The 21,405-nt window shown below is 37.6% G+C and overlaps 1 protein-coding gene across 4 annotated transcripts in view; it reads right to left on the reverse strand.

Moving 5' to 3' along the window:
* Positions 1–21,405, reverse strand: part of UBAP2 (ubiquitin associated protein 2) — an 80,404-nt gene that overhangs the window by 22,578 nt on the left and 36,421 nt on the right. For all 4 annotated transcript variants that reach the window (XM_012721462.1, XM_012721461.1, XM_004677727.2 and 1 more), the window contains 7 exons: positions 17,440–17,590; positions 16,027–16,104; positions 12,138–12,192; positions 10,628–10,731; positions 6,150–6,215; positions 4,493–4,545; positions 2,396–2,463 (listed from right to left, as the gene is read on the reverse strand). In XM_012721462.1, the coding sequence (XP_012576916.1) occupies positions 2,396–2,463; positions 4,493–4,545; positions 6,150–6,215; positions 10,628–10,731; positions 12,138–12,192; positions 16,027–16,104; positions 17,440–17,590 (575 nt within the window). The remainder of the gene's footprint in view (positions 1–2,395; positions 2,464–4,492; positions 4,546–6,149; positions 6,216–10,627; positions 10,732–12,137; positions 12,193–16,026; positions 16,105–17,439; positions 17,591–21,405) is intronic.

A 21,405-nucleotide genomic window follows, 5' to 3' on the forward strand; every position in this document is an offset into this window, starting at 1 on the left:
TTGGATTTCAGAAGCATAGCCTGTAAGTCTGAAGAAACCTGAAAGCATAAAGAAGAAACAATCTTCCAGAAATATATCAGCTAACATGTGAGTGAGCTATTAACTTTTTTCCACAAAACCCACAAAGTGCTTCAGATTATCTATCAGAGATTCACTCTATTAAACACTTTGAAGGGCCAGTTCCTAGTAAATTCTCCTAAATGAAACTCTCATTATGTCGATGAGGTAGATTCAGGGGGAGGGGGATCAAATAATTTAAGACTCACCCCCAATAGAGAGTAAAGTTCCTACTGCAAGTTCCTTTTTTTAATGCGCTCTCAATACATTTACTTTCCATTAATCAGATTCATAGTCCCAAGTCAATACTCTGGATTCCAAGGAAATGTTCTAGCTAGTGACATTCCAACCCCAGAAAAGTCGTTACATACGACCCATCTAAAACATATTACTACAAAAATTGAAAGTTCTATTCCAAAAGATTTATAAGACATGTGAAAAATGCAAACCCACTATCTTCTGGAAAATAATAACTTTAAAACTCTACACGGGGACCTCCCTGGTGGCACAAAAGGTTAAAGAACAGCACTATAAAGCTATCCACAGCCACTGCAGCACAAGTTCCATCCTCAGCTAAGGAGGTGAACTACATGGTGTGGCAAACCTCTCATAACCCACCCGCTGCTCCCCTCAGCAGTGTACTTCGCCAGTCTGTTCTGCTACCTGCTCTCTCTCTGATGAATCCTCTGGCCTCTCAAACCACTGCCCTGTACCCTACTTTCTTGTATGCATAAATAAATAAAATTTTTTAAAGTCTACATGATATTTTTAAATGAAAATGATCCTATCATATTCACTGAGTAATAAAAATGCAATGAAATTATATCCATTTAATCAGGAATTCTGGGCCTTCCCAGTGGTGCAGGGATCAAAGATACAGCGCTATCAAGCTACTGGCACCCCTGTAGTATGAGTTTGAACCCCAGACACAGAGCTAACCCACAAGGTGCAGCAGACCTCTCCTGTCTCACCCGCTGCTCCCTTCAGCAGTGTATTCCAATAGATCAGTAGGTCTCACCACCTGAACCTCTGGCCTACACCCCAGTTTCTAAATGCAAAAAGAAATAAACCTTTAAAAACAAATAAGGAATTCTGTGTAAATCACAAAATAAAATGTAAGATGTAACCTTTGTTTTTATTTCCCTATTATTAGATCTTATACAATAACCATCTAATTTAGCATGAAATGCAGCAAATTAGACTCAAAACTGTCTTCATCTCAGATGTCATTATATTAAAGCTTTTTAACCTTCTAGATCACTGCATTTTGAAACTACAGGCATTTTAATTATTGTGAAAACTAGGATGTTAAAAAATGCTTTCTAGGGCCCTCCCTGGTGGCGCAGCGGGTTGAAGCACAGCACTGAGAATCTAAAGCCACTTCCTCATGAGTTCGATTCCTGCCTGCCCCGGAGGCGACCACATGGCGCGGCAGACCTCTCCTGACCCGCCCGCTGCTCCCCTCAGCAGTGTAGTTCGTCGATCTGCCTGTTCTGCTCCCCGCTCTGTCTCTGGTGAATTCTCTCACCCTCCGCATCTCTGGCCTGTACCCCAGTTCTGTACAAATAAATAAATAAATCTTTAAAAAAAAATGCTTTCTAATAATTCAGCACTCTATGCTTTCTAAGAATGTTGCTATTACCACAATAGCTCACTTCTTTTCTATGATCTGAGGTTACAAGATTAAAACTAGTACAGCCCACATAAAATGAGAAGTTCATATTAGCCTTAGATGCTATTTTTTTAAATGGTATTATATAGTGTGGGGGGAGCTTAGTGGGCCTCCGTGGTGCTTAGGAGTTAAGACATCACTACGCACACTGACTAAGTTCAGTTCAATTCATAGCAAGGGATTGGGAACCAGAGCACCAGAGCGCTAACATACATGGTACAGGAGACCTCACCTGTTCTGCCCACTGTTTGCTTTAACAGTGTATTTCATTCAACCTGCCTATTCTGATACCCACTCAGTCTCTCATGAATCCTCTCAACATCTCCCATCGCCACACCCCAGTTCTTCTAATTAAAATAAATAAAAATGCTTTATAAGAAAAAAGGCTTAAAGTTTAAAAATAAAAGCTATTAAAATAGGTTTAACATATTCTCTGCCCTACATGGTAACAAACTAACCAATATAATGGCTATTTTAATTCTTCAATATATAGTCAATTAGGATGAAAGTTCTATTAGTTCATAAGGCAGGTTAGGAATAAATAAAATCCTAGATAGAAAAGGGAAAAAACAAAACAAAGGCAAAAGTAAGGAAAAACAAACATTTTTTCTAAGAAATCTAAATTATCCTTTGAAGGAATAGAAAAGGTGTCAAGTAGTGTCATACCTTTGCCTAGGAGAGATGTGATTCTCTGCTGGAACAGATGAGGCAGTGAAGACCTTCGTTTCAGAAAGCTGTTGAAAAGTGTAAAAAATGTTTTTAACTTTATTCTATATAATACCAAAAATATGTGAAATATCTGACAGTTTTTATCCACCAGTATCTTTCTACTCAACTGAAAAGGAGCCTAACAGGAAGGAAATACACAAATGACTGACAATAATTCCTTAAAAGGAAGAAGATTTTAATTTTAGATTGATAAACTCACAGTAAGGATTTCACAACGGAGAAATGACACAGTGAAGTCAAGTCATACTGAGGCTCACGTCACAATCCCACCATTTTACTTGTCAAATAGATGACAAAAATGGGTGGGAAAGTAATCTACATTTCTTTATTAAGTCATGGGTTTCTATGCTATTATATAAAACATAATTTCACTGAGTACAAGCACAATAAACGAGCTTGTGTATATCCTATGAAACCATCGCCAAATAATTCAAGACAATGGATTTCTCTATTAATCCCCAGTCAGTTTCTGTTTCTGTGTCATCAAACCTGTGCACCACTTGACTTCATAAAACCAATGATGCTCTTTCTGTTACAACAGGTTCATTTTCTGAATTTTAAAAGACAGTAAAATAAGCAATCATTCTTGTCTGAGTTTTTCACCAGTCTAATTATTTTGCAACTCATGCTTTCTTTTTTTTTTTTTTTAAAGATTTTATTTGTACATACAGAACTGGGGTACAGGCCAGAGGCTCAGGGGCTGTGAGAGGCTTCAGAGACAGAGTGGGGAGCAGAACAGGCAGATCTATGAAGTACACTGCTGAGGGGAGCAGCAGGTGGGTCAGGAGAGGTCTGCCACGCCATGTGGTCACCTCCGGGGCAGGCAGGGATCGAACTCATGCAGAAGTGGCTTTAGTTTCTCAGTGCAGTGCTTTAACCCACTGTGCCACTAGGGAGGGCCGCAACTCATGCTTTAATGTACTTTCCATGTAAAGCACTTTATTTTTTAAAAGATTTACTTTTATTCATGCATATAAGAGCTGGGATACAGGCCAGAGGTGCCAGGGGTGACAGGCTTCACCAGAGATAGAGTGTGGAGCAGAACAGGCAGACTGACTGAAACACACACTGCAGAGACAGGAGAGGTCTGCTGTGCCATGGGGTCACCTCCCATGCCAGGGATGGAAGTCATGTTGCAATAGCTGGTAACACCTTAATAGTGCTGAGACTTAACCCCTTGGACCACCAGGGAGGCCCTCTACCATTCCTTTAAAAGTTTAAGTGTACAGGCCCTCCTTGGTGGCACAGCGGGTTAAATCACAGCACTGAGAAGCTAACGCCACTTCAGCATGAGTGCGATCCCCACTCTGGAGGTGATCCACATGGTGCAGCAGGCCTTTCCTGAACCTCCTGCTGCTTCCCTCAGCAGTGTAATTCATTGATCTGCCTGTTCTGCTCCCCACACTGTCTCTGGTGAATCCTCTCACCACCCCTGCACCTCTGGCCTGTACCCCAGTTCTGTTTGTATAAGTAAATAAACCTTAAAAAAAAAGTGTACCTGTAAAAGTTTCCCCCCCCCCAAATTTTTTGTCTATGTAATAGGAAATGGGAATAATCTCAAAATTAATGTACCTTAAAATATTTCTTTGGGGGCCCTCCCTGGTGGCGCAGCAGGTTAAAGTACAGCACTAAGAAGCTTAAGCCACTTCGGCATGAGTTCGATCCCCACATGCCCCGGAGGAGATCCACATGGCGAGGCAGACCTCTCCTGACCCGCCCGCTGCTCCCCTCAGCAGTGTACTTGTCGATCTACCTGTTCTGTACCCCACTCTGTCTCTGGTGAATCCTCTCACCCTCCACATCTCTGGCCTGTACCCCAGTTCTGTATGAATAAATAAACAAATCTTTTTTAAAAAAAAATTTTTTTCTTTGAAAAATCTCAAACACCAACATTTTTCTAAGAAGCTCTGTTTAAAAAAAAAAAGCACAGAGATCTGAAAAGGAGCCAAGAACAGCCCTAAGATGCTTCAAAGTATGCACGACTCTACCAGAAACCAAAAGAAATCTGGGTCTGATCAGTTGCTAAACACTTACATCTTCAGTCCAGTCTTCTGTTGTCCATTCTTCTACAGAATTTTTCCAAGCACCTGTTGAGAAAACAAAAATTACAATTTATAACTGCAAAAATAAATATGCCGCCTATTTTATTCCCAAAGACTCTGTATCATGAACTGCATGATATGTAGACAGATAGGCAGATAGACAAACAGACAGACGGTTATTGGAAAGTCTTCAGGTGTCTGGTTTTTTTAGCCTCTACACACACACACACGCACACTCACACGCACACACACACACCCCTCTAAATAAAAATCAATCATGCTTTCAAAGGGAACTTGGGTAGGTACTAAACTCATAAACTCAGCTCAAAGCTACAAACTGATTTTGCATCAATATAGATCAAATCTATAAGTATGGATCTACTGAAATACACTGCTGAAGGGAGCAGCAGAGGTCTGCCACACCACATAGGTTAGATCCCTGGCCAGCAGGGGATTGAAGTCATGTTGCTGTGGCTGTGGAGAGCTTCATAGCGCTGCATATTAACCCACTGCAACACCAGGGAGGGCCCAGTATCCTCAAATTTAAAACAGGCTTTTATTCCAAAATTGTTAAGTTGTGGTAAAACAAAACAAAATTTATTCTTAATAACTTCAATTATACAATTCCATGATATTAAGTTAAAACATACTTTTTCATATGACACTGTGTGTAAAGGCACAGGCTCAACACTTAAAGACTAAAGAGTGTAAGGAAAATATTTCAAATTTGAACATGCAAAATCTAAGTATATATTAAAGCAGGTAGAAGAAGCTGACAATTTATGCAGCCTGCATGAAAAAAAGGCCAGTAAAAACAGTGAGCAGGGCCCTCCCAGGTGGCACAGCGGGTTAAAGCACAGCACTGAGAAGCTAAAGCCACTTCAGCATGAGTTCAATCCCTGCTCTGGAGATGATCCACATGGCATGGCAGACCTCTCCTGACTCGCCCGCTGCTCCCCTCAGCAGTATACTCCGTTGATCCGCCTGTTCTGCTCCCCACTCTGTCTCTGGTGAATCTTTTCACCGCCCCTGCACCTCTCGCCTGTACCCCAGTTCTGTATGCATAAATAAATAAATCTTTAAAAAAATTAGTGAGCAAAAGTTTAACATAATAGACGGGAAAGCTCCACCTCAGAAGTTAGGGCCATCTTATTTCAGTAACCCACCCTAGATACAAAGACTGTAAGACATACTGGACAACAGAGATTAAAGAATATGAGGCCAAGTTCTAATCCTGTTTTAGAGTATCAGAATTTTAAAGTAAGAGCACAGACCTCATTTTGAAATGTTAAACTTCTAGATCTACATATAAAACATGTAGGAGTAAACTTCAATTATTATTTTTCAGTTTAAACAGTAAAAACTTGAGATACTTTATGTTCAATTTAACTTAGACTTAATCATCTACCAAAAACATAAAGCAGTCATTTAGGAAAATGATCCAAAAATCTATGGCACTTTGCAGACCAATCAATAAACAATCTTCTAATCAAAAGCGGATCATCATTATCAACTAATCAAAAAAATAGTTTACAAATTATTACCTGATGGCAATCTTATGAGCTAGCCTTCATCAAAAAGAAAGACACTGGATGCATTTTATAATACCCTTAACTATAGAAAAACTTTTTTTAACGAAAGAGTCATACCTTTGAGTCTGTAAGAATTTTTGTTTGGCATATCCCGAGCTGCACTGTGACCATTTGATGCCAATTCTGCAGATAAATGTAAAATGGAAGGTAATTTAACATATCAAAACAAGGTACTCATCAGAAATTAGTCAGCATATTAAACAGGGTGGGAGGTGAGCAACAAAGCTAAGTATGCTTCCAAGGAGAGGGATCCATACAATCCATCTGTGAGTGCCAGATTAACGTTCCGATTTGTATCAGTCACTCTTGTTCAATCATATGTTCAGCCTGCAACAGCACTTGTCAAACAATTCCATGTGTTTTAAGAAGTAAATTATTTTAGCAAATTTATAAGTTAGCATCTGGCAATCCACTAGTATTTGTAGTCTAATCAATGTGAGTCTGCTTCTAAAGAATGGGTCTGAATATTGTACCATCAAAGGCTACATTTCTGAGATGATATGGTTGAGGGCTGGCATCAAAATGATTGCATTTTCCTTTTGTAACCTTTTTCATCAAGGAAAACTTAGACAAAATTAGGAGGAAGAAGAGCGAAGAGATTAAAGGGAGCAAGAGGAGGACAAACATGAAAAAAGGAAAATAGCATTGTTTTTCAAACTTCACTACAATAATGGAAGTTATTAAGATATCTGCTATGAACATCACACACAGATTTTTGTTGCTGTTTTCGTTTAAATTCTTAAAACCTAGATTGAGATCATATTATGTGGTAAATGAAGGAAAGCAGTTTAGCTTAGTTAGCAATTCTGGGCCTCAGGCTGATAAGGAAGCGCTCGTGACCTTGACTAGGGTCTGGCTGTCTCCATCCCCGTACATGGGCACAGACCCAAAAACCCCAGCTTACAGTTTCTTTTGTAAATAATTTTGTATTATTTGGCCGGGGCCTGGCCAATGGACTCAGGCCACCATAGCCCCCCTTTTTGTTACAGTAATCCCCTTTGTTACAGTATATAAGCTTGATGCTGAAAATAAAGACAGTGACTTTTCCTGGTGAGCAGACTCACGGTGTCCGTCCTTTTTCCTTTCAGTAAACATATACTTTCACATTAGCAATGACTAAGTTATTCCATCATCCTCAGCTAGTACAAGAATTGTTGGTTTTCTTTTTTAAATCCATTTGAATGAATAAATTGTGGTATCTCATTAGTTTTTTAAGTTGTATTTGTTTCCCAAATGAGAATAATCCTGATGATTATTTTTGATAAAAGATTTATTTATTTATGCATACAACAACTAGGATATAGGTCAGAAGTACAGGGGTAGGAGGTGGTGGGGAGGGAAACAGAACAGGCACATTAAATGAAATACATGGCTGAGGGGAGCAGTGAGCAAGACAGGAAAGGTCTGCTACACCATGAGTGTCACTTCACTAGCCAGGGACTGAACTCATGCTGCAGTGGCTGCAAATGACTTCACAGAGCTATGCTTTATAAACCTTTGTGCCTCCACAGAGGCCTATGATGAACATATTTTTATGTTTATGTGTCATCCATAGCTTCCCTTGAGAAGCATCTATTCAACTCTTTTACTCATTTTTACATTATTTTAAAACATAGATTCAGAGCCTCCCTGGGAGCCTGGGATTAATCCCTCCCTGGAGCAAGGGATTAAGATGAAGGGCTAAGAAGCTATCCAAAGCCAATACCACAAAAATTCAATCCCTGGCCAGGAAACAGATCCACAAGGTGCAGAATTCATCTTCTGTCTCGCCTGCTATTCCCCTCAGCAGTGTATTTCACTAGATCTACCTGTTCTGCTCCTCACTCTGTATCTAGTGAATTGTCTCACTGCCCCTGCACCTCTAGCCTGTACCCAGTTCTGTATGCATACACAACTCTTAAAACAGGCCCCCAAATTTGCCATTTCATTTTCAAACTCAGGAGTGGATATTGGGTTTTGCCAGGTGCTTTTCCATCTAGAAGTGATATGAATGCTTTCATTTATCCTAACATTATTTTGTTAAACTCATTTTTTTCATTAAAATAATTCGTGGGGCCCTCCCTGGTGGCACAGTGGGTTAAAGCACAGCACTAAGAAGCTAAAGCCACTTCCGCATGGGTTCGATTCCGGCCTGCCCGGGAAGAGATCCACATGGCGTGGCAGACCTCTCCTGACCCACCCACTGCTCCCCCTCAGCAGTGTACTTCGTGAATCTGCCTATTCTGCTCCCCATTCTGTCTCTGGTGAATCCTCTCACCCTCCGCATCTCTGGCCTGTACCCCAGTTCTGTACAAATAAATAAATAAATCTTTAAAAATAATAATAATAATTCATATCACATAAAAATCACAAAAAATTAGTTTTCAATATGTCCACAAGATATGCAACAATCACAACTATTCATTTCAGAACATTTTTATCATTCTAAAAATAATTCTTGGAACTTTCAGTAAAATAATCCTATTTATCTAATGCACAATTGATATAGACAATGTCATATTATACTTAAACTTGCTAAGAGATTAGTTATAAAATCCCACTTTGATAAGTTATTTCAATTTGCAAAAAAAAAATAAAATATGCTACATTAAAAAATTCTGATAAAATGTTTAAATTAAAAGAAATCTTGGGGCCTCCCTAATGTTACAAGGAGTTTAAAGCTCCCCACTATGATGCCATCTGCCACTGCAGCACAAATTCAATGAGCAGGCCAGGTAGGTGACCCACATGGCGTAGCAGACCTCTCCTGTCTCACCTACTGCTCTCCTCAGCAGTGTATTTCACTGGATCTGCCTATTCTGCTCCCCAGTCTTTCTCTGGTGAATCCTCTCATCCCCCACACCTTTGGCCTATACCCCAGTTCTTGTATGCATAAATAAATAAAAATAAATCATTTTTAAAAGAATAAGAAATCTTATACTCACTGGTAGTCATCAACTCCTGATTTCTACCAAATGACCCCTATCCTCAATACCCTTTAACCTACTTTGTCTCTAGTATGTGCCTAACTTGGACACTTCATAAATAAAATGTAAATACAAAATATGTGGGGTTTTTTTCTGATGATTTTTTTTTTACTCAGCTTATTTTTATGTTTCCTCCATATTACGCCACAAAAATATTCAATTCTATGGATATACCATATTTTATTATCCACAGAAGTACTTTGGCTTATTTCTGCATTTTTGCTATCATTTGTTATGCATCTATGAACATCCATCTGTGTAAAACTTTTATGTGAAACCATATTTTCCATTCTCTGAGATATATCTAGGGTTTGGCTGAATATTCTGCAATGTTAAACTTGAATGCCAATTATAAATTAAACAAAGTCACAGAGTAATCACTATCCTTTTATTGTTACCAATATTTTGCTTTAAGACCATTACATCTTTGTTGAAGACTGAAAGTAATCTATAATTTTAAATTTTACAGCATAAAATTTTTTGATAAAGTAGCTAGTTACCATATTTAGTATCTTTATGAATTGTGTCAATATTCATTTTCTCTCATTCCTGTAACAAAGTTATGCTGCTTCTTCACTTGAGCAATGCCACAAAAATTTATTTATAGGACTTTAAAAATAACACATAATGTTTGCTTATTCTTTCTATAGTATCTTTGATTCCTAGTTCATTGTTGTTGGCTGTAGACCACATTTGTTTTTTCTAAGATTAATGTTATACGGGTGTTTTATTTTTGGTAATTTATTCATTTTGGGGCTGTAAGTCATTCTGTTTTTATGAATGTCAATATGAGAATGATCAAATCCTTAGAATAGCTCTGCTATATAAATACACCAACTCCTCTCACCCTCTGCATCTCTGGCCTGTACCCCAGTTCTGTATGAATAAATAAATCTTTGAAAAATAAAAAAATAAAATAAACAAATAAATAAATAAATACACCATCTCACAAATACTTACCTTGAATTTCATAAAATAATCCTAAAACATAATGATACAAAAAAATCTGCAAGAGTAATTGTCATCACAAACGTGTCTATCATCTACCACCTTTTATTTTTTAATATAATAAATTATTTTTACATCATTTTGTACTTTTTTCCATCTCAGTTGTAATCCCTGTGAGCTTCCCATCACCAAATCACCCATATGCCATCACCATAGTCCAGTGTACTTCCCAACCCACCCCCATTTTTAATCCCATTCCCCACTCCACCACCACAGAATATCTCTGGTATATAGTTGTTCATTAATATTATTATTTTTCCCCCTGGTCCCTTATGCTCCTGCTAGGAGTGAAACCATCCGGTATTTTTCTTTTTCTTTCTGGCTTATTTCACTAAGCATGATCCCTTCCAGCTCCATCCATGTTACTGCAAAGGCATGAGTTTATCCTTTTTGGTTGCTTAGTACTATTCCATTACTACCATTCTTTTGTGGATCAAATTTTAGTGCCCACTAGGAATGGATACGGTCAATAACTCTTCCACTAGCAAATTCTACATTTCCCTGATCATCACTGTATATTAAGAGCTCAAACCATAACACATCTTTGACAAGGATACTTACCAGTTCTCTCATTTGCACCATTCTGAGCAGCTTCCCAAACCACTGGTTTTGTTCCACAGGAATCTGTAGATGGAGAATCTGGATAGTCTGCAGGATTAAATGTCCTGAAAGTTGAAATAAAACTAAAAATAAATGAAGCATTCACCAAAGTCACAAAATCAGCTGTGCACCAAATAAGCCCTGTCCTTTCCAAGAGCCAGTCTAAGAAACTTTACCCTCCTTCTAGTCAAATATAGCTAATTCTTCTAGACCTTAGAATACAAATCTTCAGAAAAGCAGAGGTCATTGAGGGACCTTCCAAACATTTACTGGTGTATGATGTCTTACTAAATAGCTGTCTCTGCATCCTAAATCATATGTTGAGGTCTCTAATTACCACAGAATAAATGTTCAAATGTACAGTGCCTCTGAAAATTAAGCCCTGGGAACATGTCTTTCCTTATCAAATCATATTCCAAATTTGGCTTTGAAATTCTGACAACAAAATTTGTATAGAAACAAAATGTAAGGGTATCTCTTCATTTATTTTTTTCCCCACTAAAATAAACACCCATGATTCCAAGTCTAAGCCCCCAAATTTTTAAATTTTCCACAGTGGAGTATATTTCCAAACTTTACTAAGGTATGCTAGAACAATAGGAAAATTACTAATCTGTATTTTTTAAAGTAATCAGCAAACTCCACAAAATAGCTTATAGTTGCCAAACTGATATATGTATTTAGTGTTCCTGCCCCTCTACCTTCTACATTTTCACACTTACGATGTCCACAGGGATTTCAAGCCAAGAAAAAAGAAAATGGAAGGAAGTAGATATCCTTGAAGTGACAAAAGGGTCCTTTTACTAAAACCAATTCCCTTCCTTCCTTAGGATCATCTACATACGGTTTCTGCAAGATTGTGAAAATTGGAAGTTTTCTAAAAACTCAGGGGAAGGTGATGCCTAGAAACCGCAAAAAGTAAAAGAACAACCAGCAATAATGCATAAAAAAACTGATCATACCACCTATTAATAAAAGTATGCTCACGCTTCATTACTACAATTCAAGTGAGGAAAGTTATCAGTTTTTACATAAACACTGCATATACCTATTGTATACAGAGGCTGGCTATCCCAACATAACTCTTTATGCAAAGTTTCCAAATACCATGTCTGTGCAACTCCCTCTCAGAGGACAACTGGCAGTCTGGAGACATTTTTGATTGTGACAGTTTGAGGAGGGGTGCTACTGGCATCTACTAGGGAAAAGCTAGAGATGCTGCTAAACATCCTAAATGGAAAGGTACACACCACCCCCCAAAAAACTATTATCCAATCTAACATGTCAACAGAACAAAGGCTAGAAATTCTAGGGCCTATGACAAAACAATGTTAATGGTACTATTCTACTGTTTTTATGACAACATCTGACTTTCCTACACCTACATAAAGTGGCTACAATATTGAGGAAAGGAATCCAGAGTAACAACTAGAGAAAGTAATAATTATAAAATATATTGGGTGAGACTTACCCCATGCCTTGTGTTGAGAATCTTCCTACCCCTCTCCCTCTGCCACGTCCAAACCCTTTAAAAATAAATTCATTAATTAATAATAAATAAATAAAACACAAATACACCTATACCCTACAAAATTAGATTTCCACTTACTGTTCAGCTTATATTCTACCCAAACAATGTGATCATTGTTCCTAAAAGCACCAAAAACACCATCCAGCACACTTGATATTTTTGGTAATCTGCAGTTCCCAAAGATAGAATTACCTAAACAGTTAATGATTTTGAAGGATAGAAAATGACTTAATTCTGCTTGTACAATATTTGTGACACTGCAGTTTAACAAAGGCAATATGCATAAAATACTGTTTTTCTAAAATCAGCTATTGCAAAAATCATGGCATTATAATAATCTACAATAAAAAGAGAAGTAGAAACTGCTAAATAGACTGAAAACACTACTACAAACCATTTTTCATACCCAAATTCTGATCAATAATCAAAATACCAGCAATCAAGCAAAACTACAGAGTTTAACTCTACTTTTTCTTCATGCTGCAATGGCTGTAGATAACTTCACAGTGCTGCACTTTTATCTGTTGAGCCACCAGGGAGGCCCTTTTTTGGTTAACTTTTAAGTGCTCAAATTTATCAGACTGTCTATATTGATGGATAGTCAAATTTCTTTATAATTTCTTTAAAAGTCCACTTTCAGGGTTACAACTGAGATTTAAAAAAATGTACAAAATGATGTAAAAATAGTTATATTATTAAAAAAAAAAAAAGTCCATTTTCAGGGCCCTCCCTGGTGGCGCAGTGGGTTAAAGCACAGCACTAATAAGCTAAAGCTACTTCAGCATGAGTTCGATCCCCAGCCCCAGAAGTGACCCACATGATGTGGCAGACCTCTCCTGACCCACCCGCTGCTCCCCTCAGCAGTGTACTTCATCAGTAGGCCTGTTCTGCTCCCCACTCTGTCTTTGGTGAATCCTCTCACCACCCCTGCACCTCTGGCTTGTACCCCAGCTCTGTATGCATAAATAAATAAATCTTTAAAAAAAAAAAAAAAGTCCACTTTCAAGTTGATGTTATATAAATATTTCCTACTAAATTATGCCATTCCTTTCATTTTCTTTATTCTCTTCTGAATAACCAAGTTTTTATGACTCTAGCTTATTGTGCCCTATGTATACTGGAAATCTTTACCTAACACAACAGCTAACATTTGCCCTGTGTTTTCTTTAGAATCGTTGACATGCAGCCCTCTCTGGTAGCAAAACGGGTTAAAGCACAGCATTTGGAAGCTGGGCCTCTCTGAGGTGTAAATTTGATCCCTGCCCCAGAGGTGATCCACATGGTGCAGCAGACCTTTCCTCACCTGCCCACTGCTCACCTCAGCAGTGTACTTCAACAGTATGCCTGTTCTGCTCCCCACTCTGACTCTGGTGAATCCTCTCACCACCCCTGCACCTCTGGCCTGTACCCCAGTTCTGTACGCATAAATAAATAAATGGTTTAAAAAAGAAGAAATTGCATTCACATTTACAATTATTAGCCAGTTATTATATTCAGCTATTAGTTTGGGAAATTTTTTAATACAATATAGTGTGTGGCATTGAATTGCCTTTGTCCAAAATCTGTGTATTAATTTCTAAACTTGCTAGTATGAAATTGTTTGGTCTCTGTGCTTTTGTCAATTCCATGCTGTCTTGACTACTGTAGCTTTAAAATTAAGTTCTTGAATTCTGATCAATAACCATGGTAGCAATCAAAAATACATAGTTCAACTCTATATTTTCTTTTTTTAATGATTGATATTATTTATGCATCCAAGAATTGGGGTGCAGGCCAGAGGTGTCAGCATTCCCCGGAGACAGAATGGAGAGCAGAATAGGTGAACCCACTGAAATATACTACTAAGGAGAGCAGTGGACAAGACAGGAGGGGCTGCTGGCCATGTGGGTCAGATCCCTGGCTAGGGGTCAAACTCATGCAGCAGTGGCTACTGATAGCTTGGTAGTGCTGGGACTTTAACCCCTGCACCACCAGGGAGGCCCTACCCTCAAATTTTGAAAGTGACTTTACAGTTACTATCAAACTGTACAGAAAATATTTGTTTTTGTATACTGAATTAATGCTTTTCTCCCTCTTGCCTTGTGCTATACTTTGGATACTAAGCAATTAAAATAAAGCTCTACGTACAAAGAACCAACTTTCAAACCCTGCTTAAATATGTCATATAGGCCCTCCCTGGTGATGCAGGAGTGTTAAAGCTCAGCACTGCAAGCTAACCACATCCACTTCAGTGTGAGTTCAATCCCAGGCCCTAGAGGTGACTCACATGGCGCAGCAGACCTCTCCTTTGTCGCCCACTGCTCCCCTCAGCAGTGTACTTTATATATATGCCCCCACTTTGTCTCTGGCGAATCCTTTCACCACCTCTGCACCTCCAGCCTCTACCCCAGTTCTGTATGCATAAATAAACAAATCTTTAAAATAAAATGTCATATCGATATTTCAATAAATAAATAATAATAAAGTTTACTTCAGTCTAACTGGGTTATAAAGAGTAAATCTGAGTAGTATGTTATTCTTTTTTAAAAGAATAAAAGTAAAAGATACTTAAATTTAAAAGTAAAAGATACCTGAATTTGCAATTTTGATGTAGCCATTTCATTTAGAAAGGAAGGAGGCAACAAGGTAGATATGACCAGCTTACTACCCACTGAATGCTTGTGTCCATCTCCCTGAAGAACCCAGTTTTCATAATAAATTAGAACTACCTCAACACTGACCTATCAAGTAAACTGCCTCTCTCTGGCAAAACTAAGTTCTCTTATCTGTAAAATGACAACAGAGGCAGCACAACAAAGCTGTACCAAAAGAAAATGTATATAAATTACAAATAAAATGTCTGCTATATAATAAAGCATCCAGAAATATTAGCTACTATTAATTATTCCACTCAAAGAAAAACATTCCAAGAACAGGTACTTCTGAAGACTCAGGTAATCATCACAAAAACTCATTTCACTGAAGTCCTAGAGGTCCTAGCTGTAACCCACAAAACACTGCCAAAAGCTAAAGGACAATCTTTCCCCAGGGCAGAAAAAATCTGCCACTACAAAATGTCATATAGAGAACCATCGTAACTGCACTGAAGACTGGATTAAAATACAAGTTAATTCCACCTAACCAAAACAAGATCTGCAATTACGTCCTATATCTTGCTTTAATAACAAAGAGGAAATAAATTACATTCTTAGAATTCATTAATAAAATCACAAATTAATAAATACTAAAAAGTGCTAAGTAGGAAATGATGGGGGAGGGGATCAAGCAAATAATTTTAATTGTAAAACCAGTATCACACAAGTACAATACAGAAAATTTAATGACTTTTTAATTAGAGCTACAAAGTTTACTTATATAGAAGTCATTCTCCCTCGTGGCTCAACATTGTGAGGCTGTTTGAAGCCCCTGTAGCACGAGTTCAGTCCTCAGCCAGGTCGCCCACATGGCACAACAGACCTGTCCTGTCTCACCGACTGGTCCCCTCAGCATATAGTTCAGTCAATCTGCCTATTCTATCCGCCCCCCAGCGCCCACCCCCCGGTCTCTGGTAAATCCTCTCACCTGCCCCCGCCTCCCCCAACACTTCTGACCTATACACCCAGTTCTTCCATGCATAAAAAGATTAATCTTTTAAAAATAATAAAAGTCAAACTCGAAGGAGTTGAAATAAGTTTCAAGCCAAACACTTCCCTCATAGTCATCAATAAACAAAAAGATTTCAGAACACTCAATTCTCTGAGTGCACTCCCATGCCTCAGAACTCACTGTAACAACAGTCTACCTTCCTCATTCAATCTCAAACACCTCCATCTCCCTTATTCAGTCTTACCTCTACCTCGGGCTCGCTTGCCTCTGTCTGAAGGCTTTTCACCTTGATTGCAATCAATTCCATTCTCTTCACTTCTAACTAAGGAAGAAAAGAGCACCTCTTGTACATAATCATACTAAAAGCTATTAAATGCAAAAGCAAAAAGACTTAAAATAGATGGAATTTACTCCAAGGATTCAGAAGACAGGAACAAACAAAACCATAGGGAAAAAGCTCAAACATACAATTTGCATTTGATTAATGAGTGAAAATTCCGGAAAAGAAAAATTAATACATGGCATTTTTCCTTCTTCCATTTGTACTTGCCCTCTCCTAAGGAAGTTTTGGTCAGAAAATGACCTTTTTTTATACAACTATGTAACATCAGATTTTGCTTGTCTGGAAGGCACAGAATAGCACCAGAGCAATTCAGTGAAATATTGAGTCCTTGAGAAAATTTGTATTAGAAACAGGTTTTTCCAACATGCTACTCAGAAAATGTAAACATAGTCTTTTTTCCCCTCCTCATCCCTATACCAACATTAAATGACTACATAACACAGAAACTGCATGAGCAATATAGGAATTGCTCTGGCCTGTACCCCAGAAAAATGTCTGGGTCCCCCATTTATTCCGGGGCTTAACTTCCATGAGAGTTAATGTGGCCTATTCTTGACCACTCCATTTAATTTTGCCAAACTCCTCACTATAACCCCTTCTGCCTTATTTTATCTCACATCTACATGAAAATACTTTAATATTTTTAAAAAAATGCTATCTCTCTCACTATTGCATCCATTAGAAGATATGTTCTACTTCCATTAGAAGATATGTTCTAGCAAAGCAAAGATTTCTTTTTGTTTTATTCATTGCTATATGCCTATCAGACTTCCTGCCATAGACTAGCTATTCACTCAATAAATATCTGTGGTAAAAAATAAGCTAGCAAAGAAATCTCTAAGGGATATATTTAATACTTCTATTATATTTATTAATAATTTAGCGACTTTTATGTCTGTAGACAGTATTGAGTAAATGGTACCAAAACCCAGTATAAATGGAAAGTATTGAGAAAAATCTTACCTATTCAAAAACTTTCCTCTTAATCCCTTGCCTATATCATGAGTATCCCTAAGTGGGAAAGAATAAACAGCTTCATCTATCAGTGAATGAAAAAACCTCCTTTAAAATTAGAGGATGCACTTGATTCATAATAGAAAGCAGTTTTTAGAAACAGCACAACTATCTGCCTACTGCCCAGGTCAGTGCTAACACAAAATTGCATTAAGTTAGGAATTCTAATGAACTATATGACTGTACCCTATTGCTAAATGTTAGTTCTAATAACAAATAATGCATTAAAGAAGTAGACTTATAGGTACTAGTTGAGTTTTTCAGTATACACAATTTTTGTAATAAAAAGTCTATACTTACACTCTCTCCCACGATTACCACCTCTTCCTTTCCGGTTGTTTCCACGGCCACGACTCACTTCTCTCTCATTTTTCTTCTCTCTATTCTCTTTATTTTCTGAACCTTCTTTTCCAAAATTCTTCTTCTTCCCCCCTACAGTCTCCCATGAAGTCTACCGAAGATAAGAGTTGTCATTCAGTGTCATTAAGTGTGTCACTCAAGTACAATTGTCAGGGGCGTGCATGTGTCTTGCAAGCCTAATGACCCATGCCTTGCAGCTCACTTGCCTACCATTTTAACTCTTCATTATACTGGGTTGTCAGTAAAGTCATGACACACATTTGCTTGAAAAACATAGAAAACACGTATCATGACTTTTCCATTAACCCATCCGGTAGTTTTACTTTCTGATAATAAAGACAGAAAATCTCTTACTAATCTCTGTTGTACAAAGCACATACAAAGATAGCAACTAGCAGAAATGACAAAATAGTATGTTTTCTTACCAGAGAGCCTTTTCCAATGCTGATATAAGAAATAAATGAAATTTCCCCTATTTCCACCTGCCTCCTTTGTAGAGCTTAAACCTACTAATACATAGATGAACTCAAAGAATATGAAATTGCATAAAATGATACCCAAAGGAACCTAAAAACTTGATAGTAAAACAAAACTTTTTTCTAAGTACCCAAAATTTCAACCTCAAAGACCTGTTCTAATGAGAAGTCAGATGATGGTCTCCTTTCTCTCCCTCTCCTATCAAATCAGAGCTCATTTTATTATATGGGAACCCCCTTCCCCAAAAAAAGCACCAGGAAAGTGTGTTCTTTTTGAATATAAGCATGTGTAAGACTATCTGGGTATTTCACTGGGAAATCCCAAATCTGCCCATTTGTTAGCACTTTAATAATCCATTTATTTACAAAGAATTTGAGTTGATTCAGGCCCAAAAATGAAAATAAGAGCAAAAACTGTATTAAGCTTTACCAAAAGGGGGAAGAGAGGGGAGTGGAGGGGATGCAAGGAAAAAGGACATAACCATATATGTCCAAATAAACATAGCACTGGAAATCAAAGAGATATATCTGAATTACTTCAATAACAGCAAAAGCCAGATTTAAACAGTTTTTTAGAAGCAGTTTTTTTTTTTTTTGGTAGCCACAAATCTTTGATAATCCCATTTAGCTATAATTAAAATGATTAGATATAAAAAACAGAAATTAAAACAAAGCCTATATCTAATCTAAAGAGTTCAAAAATCAGGGGCCCTCCTGCTCTCCCACTCCATCTCTGGTGAATCCTCTCATCCCCTGCACCTCTGGCCTGTACCCCAATTCTTGTATGCATAAATATTTTTAAAAGATTTCAAAAATCAACATCCAATTATATTTGAGAATGCCTGAATAAGCAAGATTCTCAATATTATAAGTAAGAATCTATTCTATCCTTCTGGAAGTCTGTCTGCCTTGTGATTAAAATTAGTTCACAGATCTTGGCCCAACAATTCAACTTCTAGGCCTTTATTCAGAGGAAATAGTGTGATAATTGTATAAACACAAATATAGGCAATCATCAGAAAAATGGGACGAGCTCCCCCAAAATAGCTTAGGAAGATTATCCACCCTAGAACATCCATAAAAGGACAAGTATGTAGTCATGTAAAGAGTTACCCAGATGTATTCAGAAGAGATCCATGATGTAAATGAAGCAAGCTACTGGCAAACATCATGTAAAGTAGGATTATATTTTTTAGTTCAAATAGACTCATGTGCATATAGTGAAGAGTATTTAGTTATCTGAGTAAGGATATTTGACTTAACCTTTTTACCTCTGAATTGCTTTCAGAATTAAAGAAAACAATAAAATGTAGTTATAACAAAAAAAATAATTCAGTGCATTAAATCTATTATGCTCCCTAATTTAAGACAGACAGCTATATAAGATAGAATCTCATTCTCTTAGGTTCTTAAGACAAAAAAGTAAGTACACTAAAGGTACTAAGAAAATAATACACAGCAGAATCAACACAAGTGCATAAATGTACAATTTATAATTATGTTTATGTGGCCAGACCTAACAGTGTTTAGTTCATTATGAAGGAGTACACTTTCTATGGAAAACAATTACAAGAGAAAAAAGTCTCGGTATAATCCATTTCATTCAGGGAAAAAAAACCTTTCAAGCAAGTGTTGGCTTGTGAACTCTTCAAAGACTAACAAAAATTATTGGTGGGGGATAGCAGGGAAAGTGACCCCATTAAGGGGAAACTGGTCTAACATTACAGTACAAGCTAAAGAGAGGGCACTCCCTGGTGGTGCAATGGGTTAAAGTGCAGCACAATGAAGCTAGCCACAGTCAGTTCAGTGTAAGTTCGATACCATGCCAGGGAGATGACCCACAAGGCTCAGCAGACCTCTCCTGTCTCACTTGCTGTTTCCCTCAGCAGTGAACTTAATGTGCCTGTTCTGTTCCCCACTCTGTCTCTGGTGAATCCTCTCACCACCCCCTGCACCTCTGGCCTGTACCCCAGTTTTATATGCATAAACAAATCTTTAAAATAAAGCTAAAGAGAATAACTGTGTATTTTGCACAATGTGCAAGTGTGCTCAGGGGCTATCAATGTGAACAAAATAATTAGTGAAGATTAAAAGAACTTGGGACAACCTTATCTTTGTTATTTGCAGAACAGCTCTTAAATCCTAAAGGCCCCCCTGGTAATACAGCACTAGCAAGCTATCATCAGCCACTACTGCAGGAGTTCCATTCCTAGCCAGGAAGGTGATGTGACCCACATGGCACATCAGAACTCTCCTGTCTTACCCCCTACTCCCCTTAGCAGTGTATTTCACCACCTGTTCTGCTCCCTATTCTGTCTCTGGCAAATCCTCTTAATACCCACACCTGCACAAATAAAAATAAATTATTAATAAAAAAGAATAAAAGAAATTCTAAGAGGAACTATCCTCCAGACACCAAATTGTGTTACCAGAAGGGCAGTTTTTAAGGTCATTTAATTTAAAATCCCTTCCCTACTCTTTCACATTTGCCAGAACTACACAACACAAATTACTAAAAATGGACAATGCACTAATGCAATAAACAGTACATTAATTTGCCACTCAAAACAGCATTACAGTGACATGAAACTTTTAGCACTTCAGATAATGTTCAAATTTGTCTTTGTGACAACTATTCTTACATGAGAAAGACAAACAAACTAGTCCTCAAAAAATCATGGACAATTCCTCTTAACATTTTTTTCAGTCTTAATTTTATTTCAGAACACTGTGGTACAAATAAGGTTAACCAACGGGATAAGATTTGCTTGCTTCCATGACTTACTTTAAATTTTCTTGCTCCTACCAACTTACAGGGTTTACATTCTCTATCTCCAATACTTCAGTTAACTATATTCCAGGCAGGGGAAGATACTCCTTACAAAAGGTTAGCACTAGTTGTAGATAGTAGCCAGGTAAAAAAATGTACCCCCAGAGTGATACTAAACAACCAGGGTTTCAAAAGAACTGTGCCTCTCCATGTCCACCCATATTCCTCTCACCTCCAAACAAGAATATACTTTCTGCATCTGTACAGAAGCATCCATTCATATTCGGGAATTAGATATGGCCCCCACTATGTGCTTTCTAGGTTCAAAAATTAAAAAGGGTTTTGGTGTAACATTCAATCTGAAATCAGTTCCTTTATAGGTTCAGACCCCAGATGAGGCGAGAAAGTTGAAATTTAATGAAACACTGAGAACTATTTTTTTAGACTAATTTGCACCTCTACCACAAAAAAAGAATGAAATCTAAGCAACAGAGGTAGTATCCCAGCTAACCTCTACCACAAAAAAGAAAATAGGCCCTCCAATTAACAATTTACAAATATTTTCATTTATTCACAGTGACTTTTATAAAGAAGGCAGTTGAGGTCTTCAGTTCACTTTGAAAATAACTAACAACAGTTCCACGCTGCATCCATTATTAA

Source organism: Condylura cristata, unplaced genomic scaffold, assembly GCF_000260355.1.
Source record: "Condylura cristata isolate star-nosed mole 26May11 unplaced genomic scaffold, ConCri1.0 scaffold00006, whole genome shotgun sequence".
Lineage (NCBI taxonomy): Eukaryota > Metazoa > Chordata > Mammalia > Eulipotyphla > Talpidae > Condylura > Condylura cristata.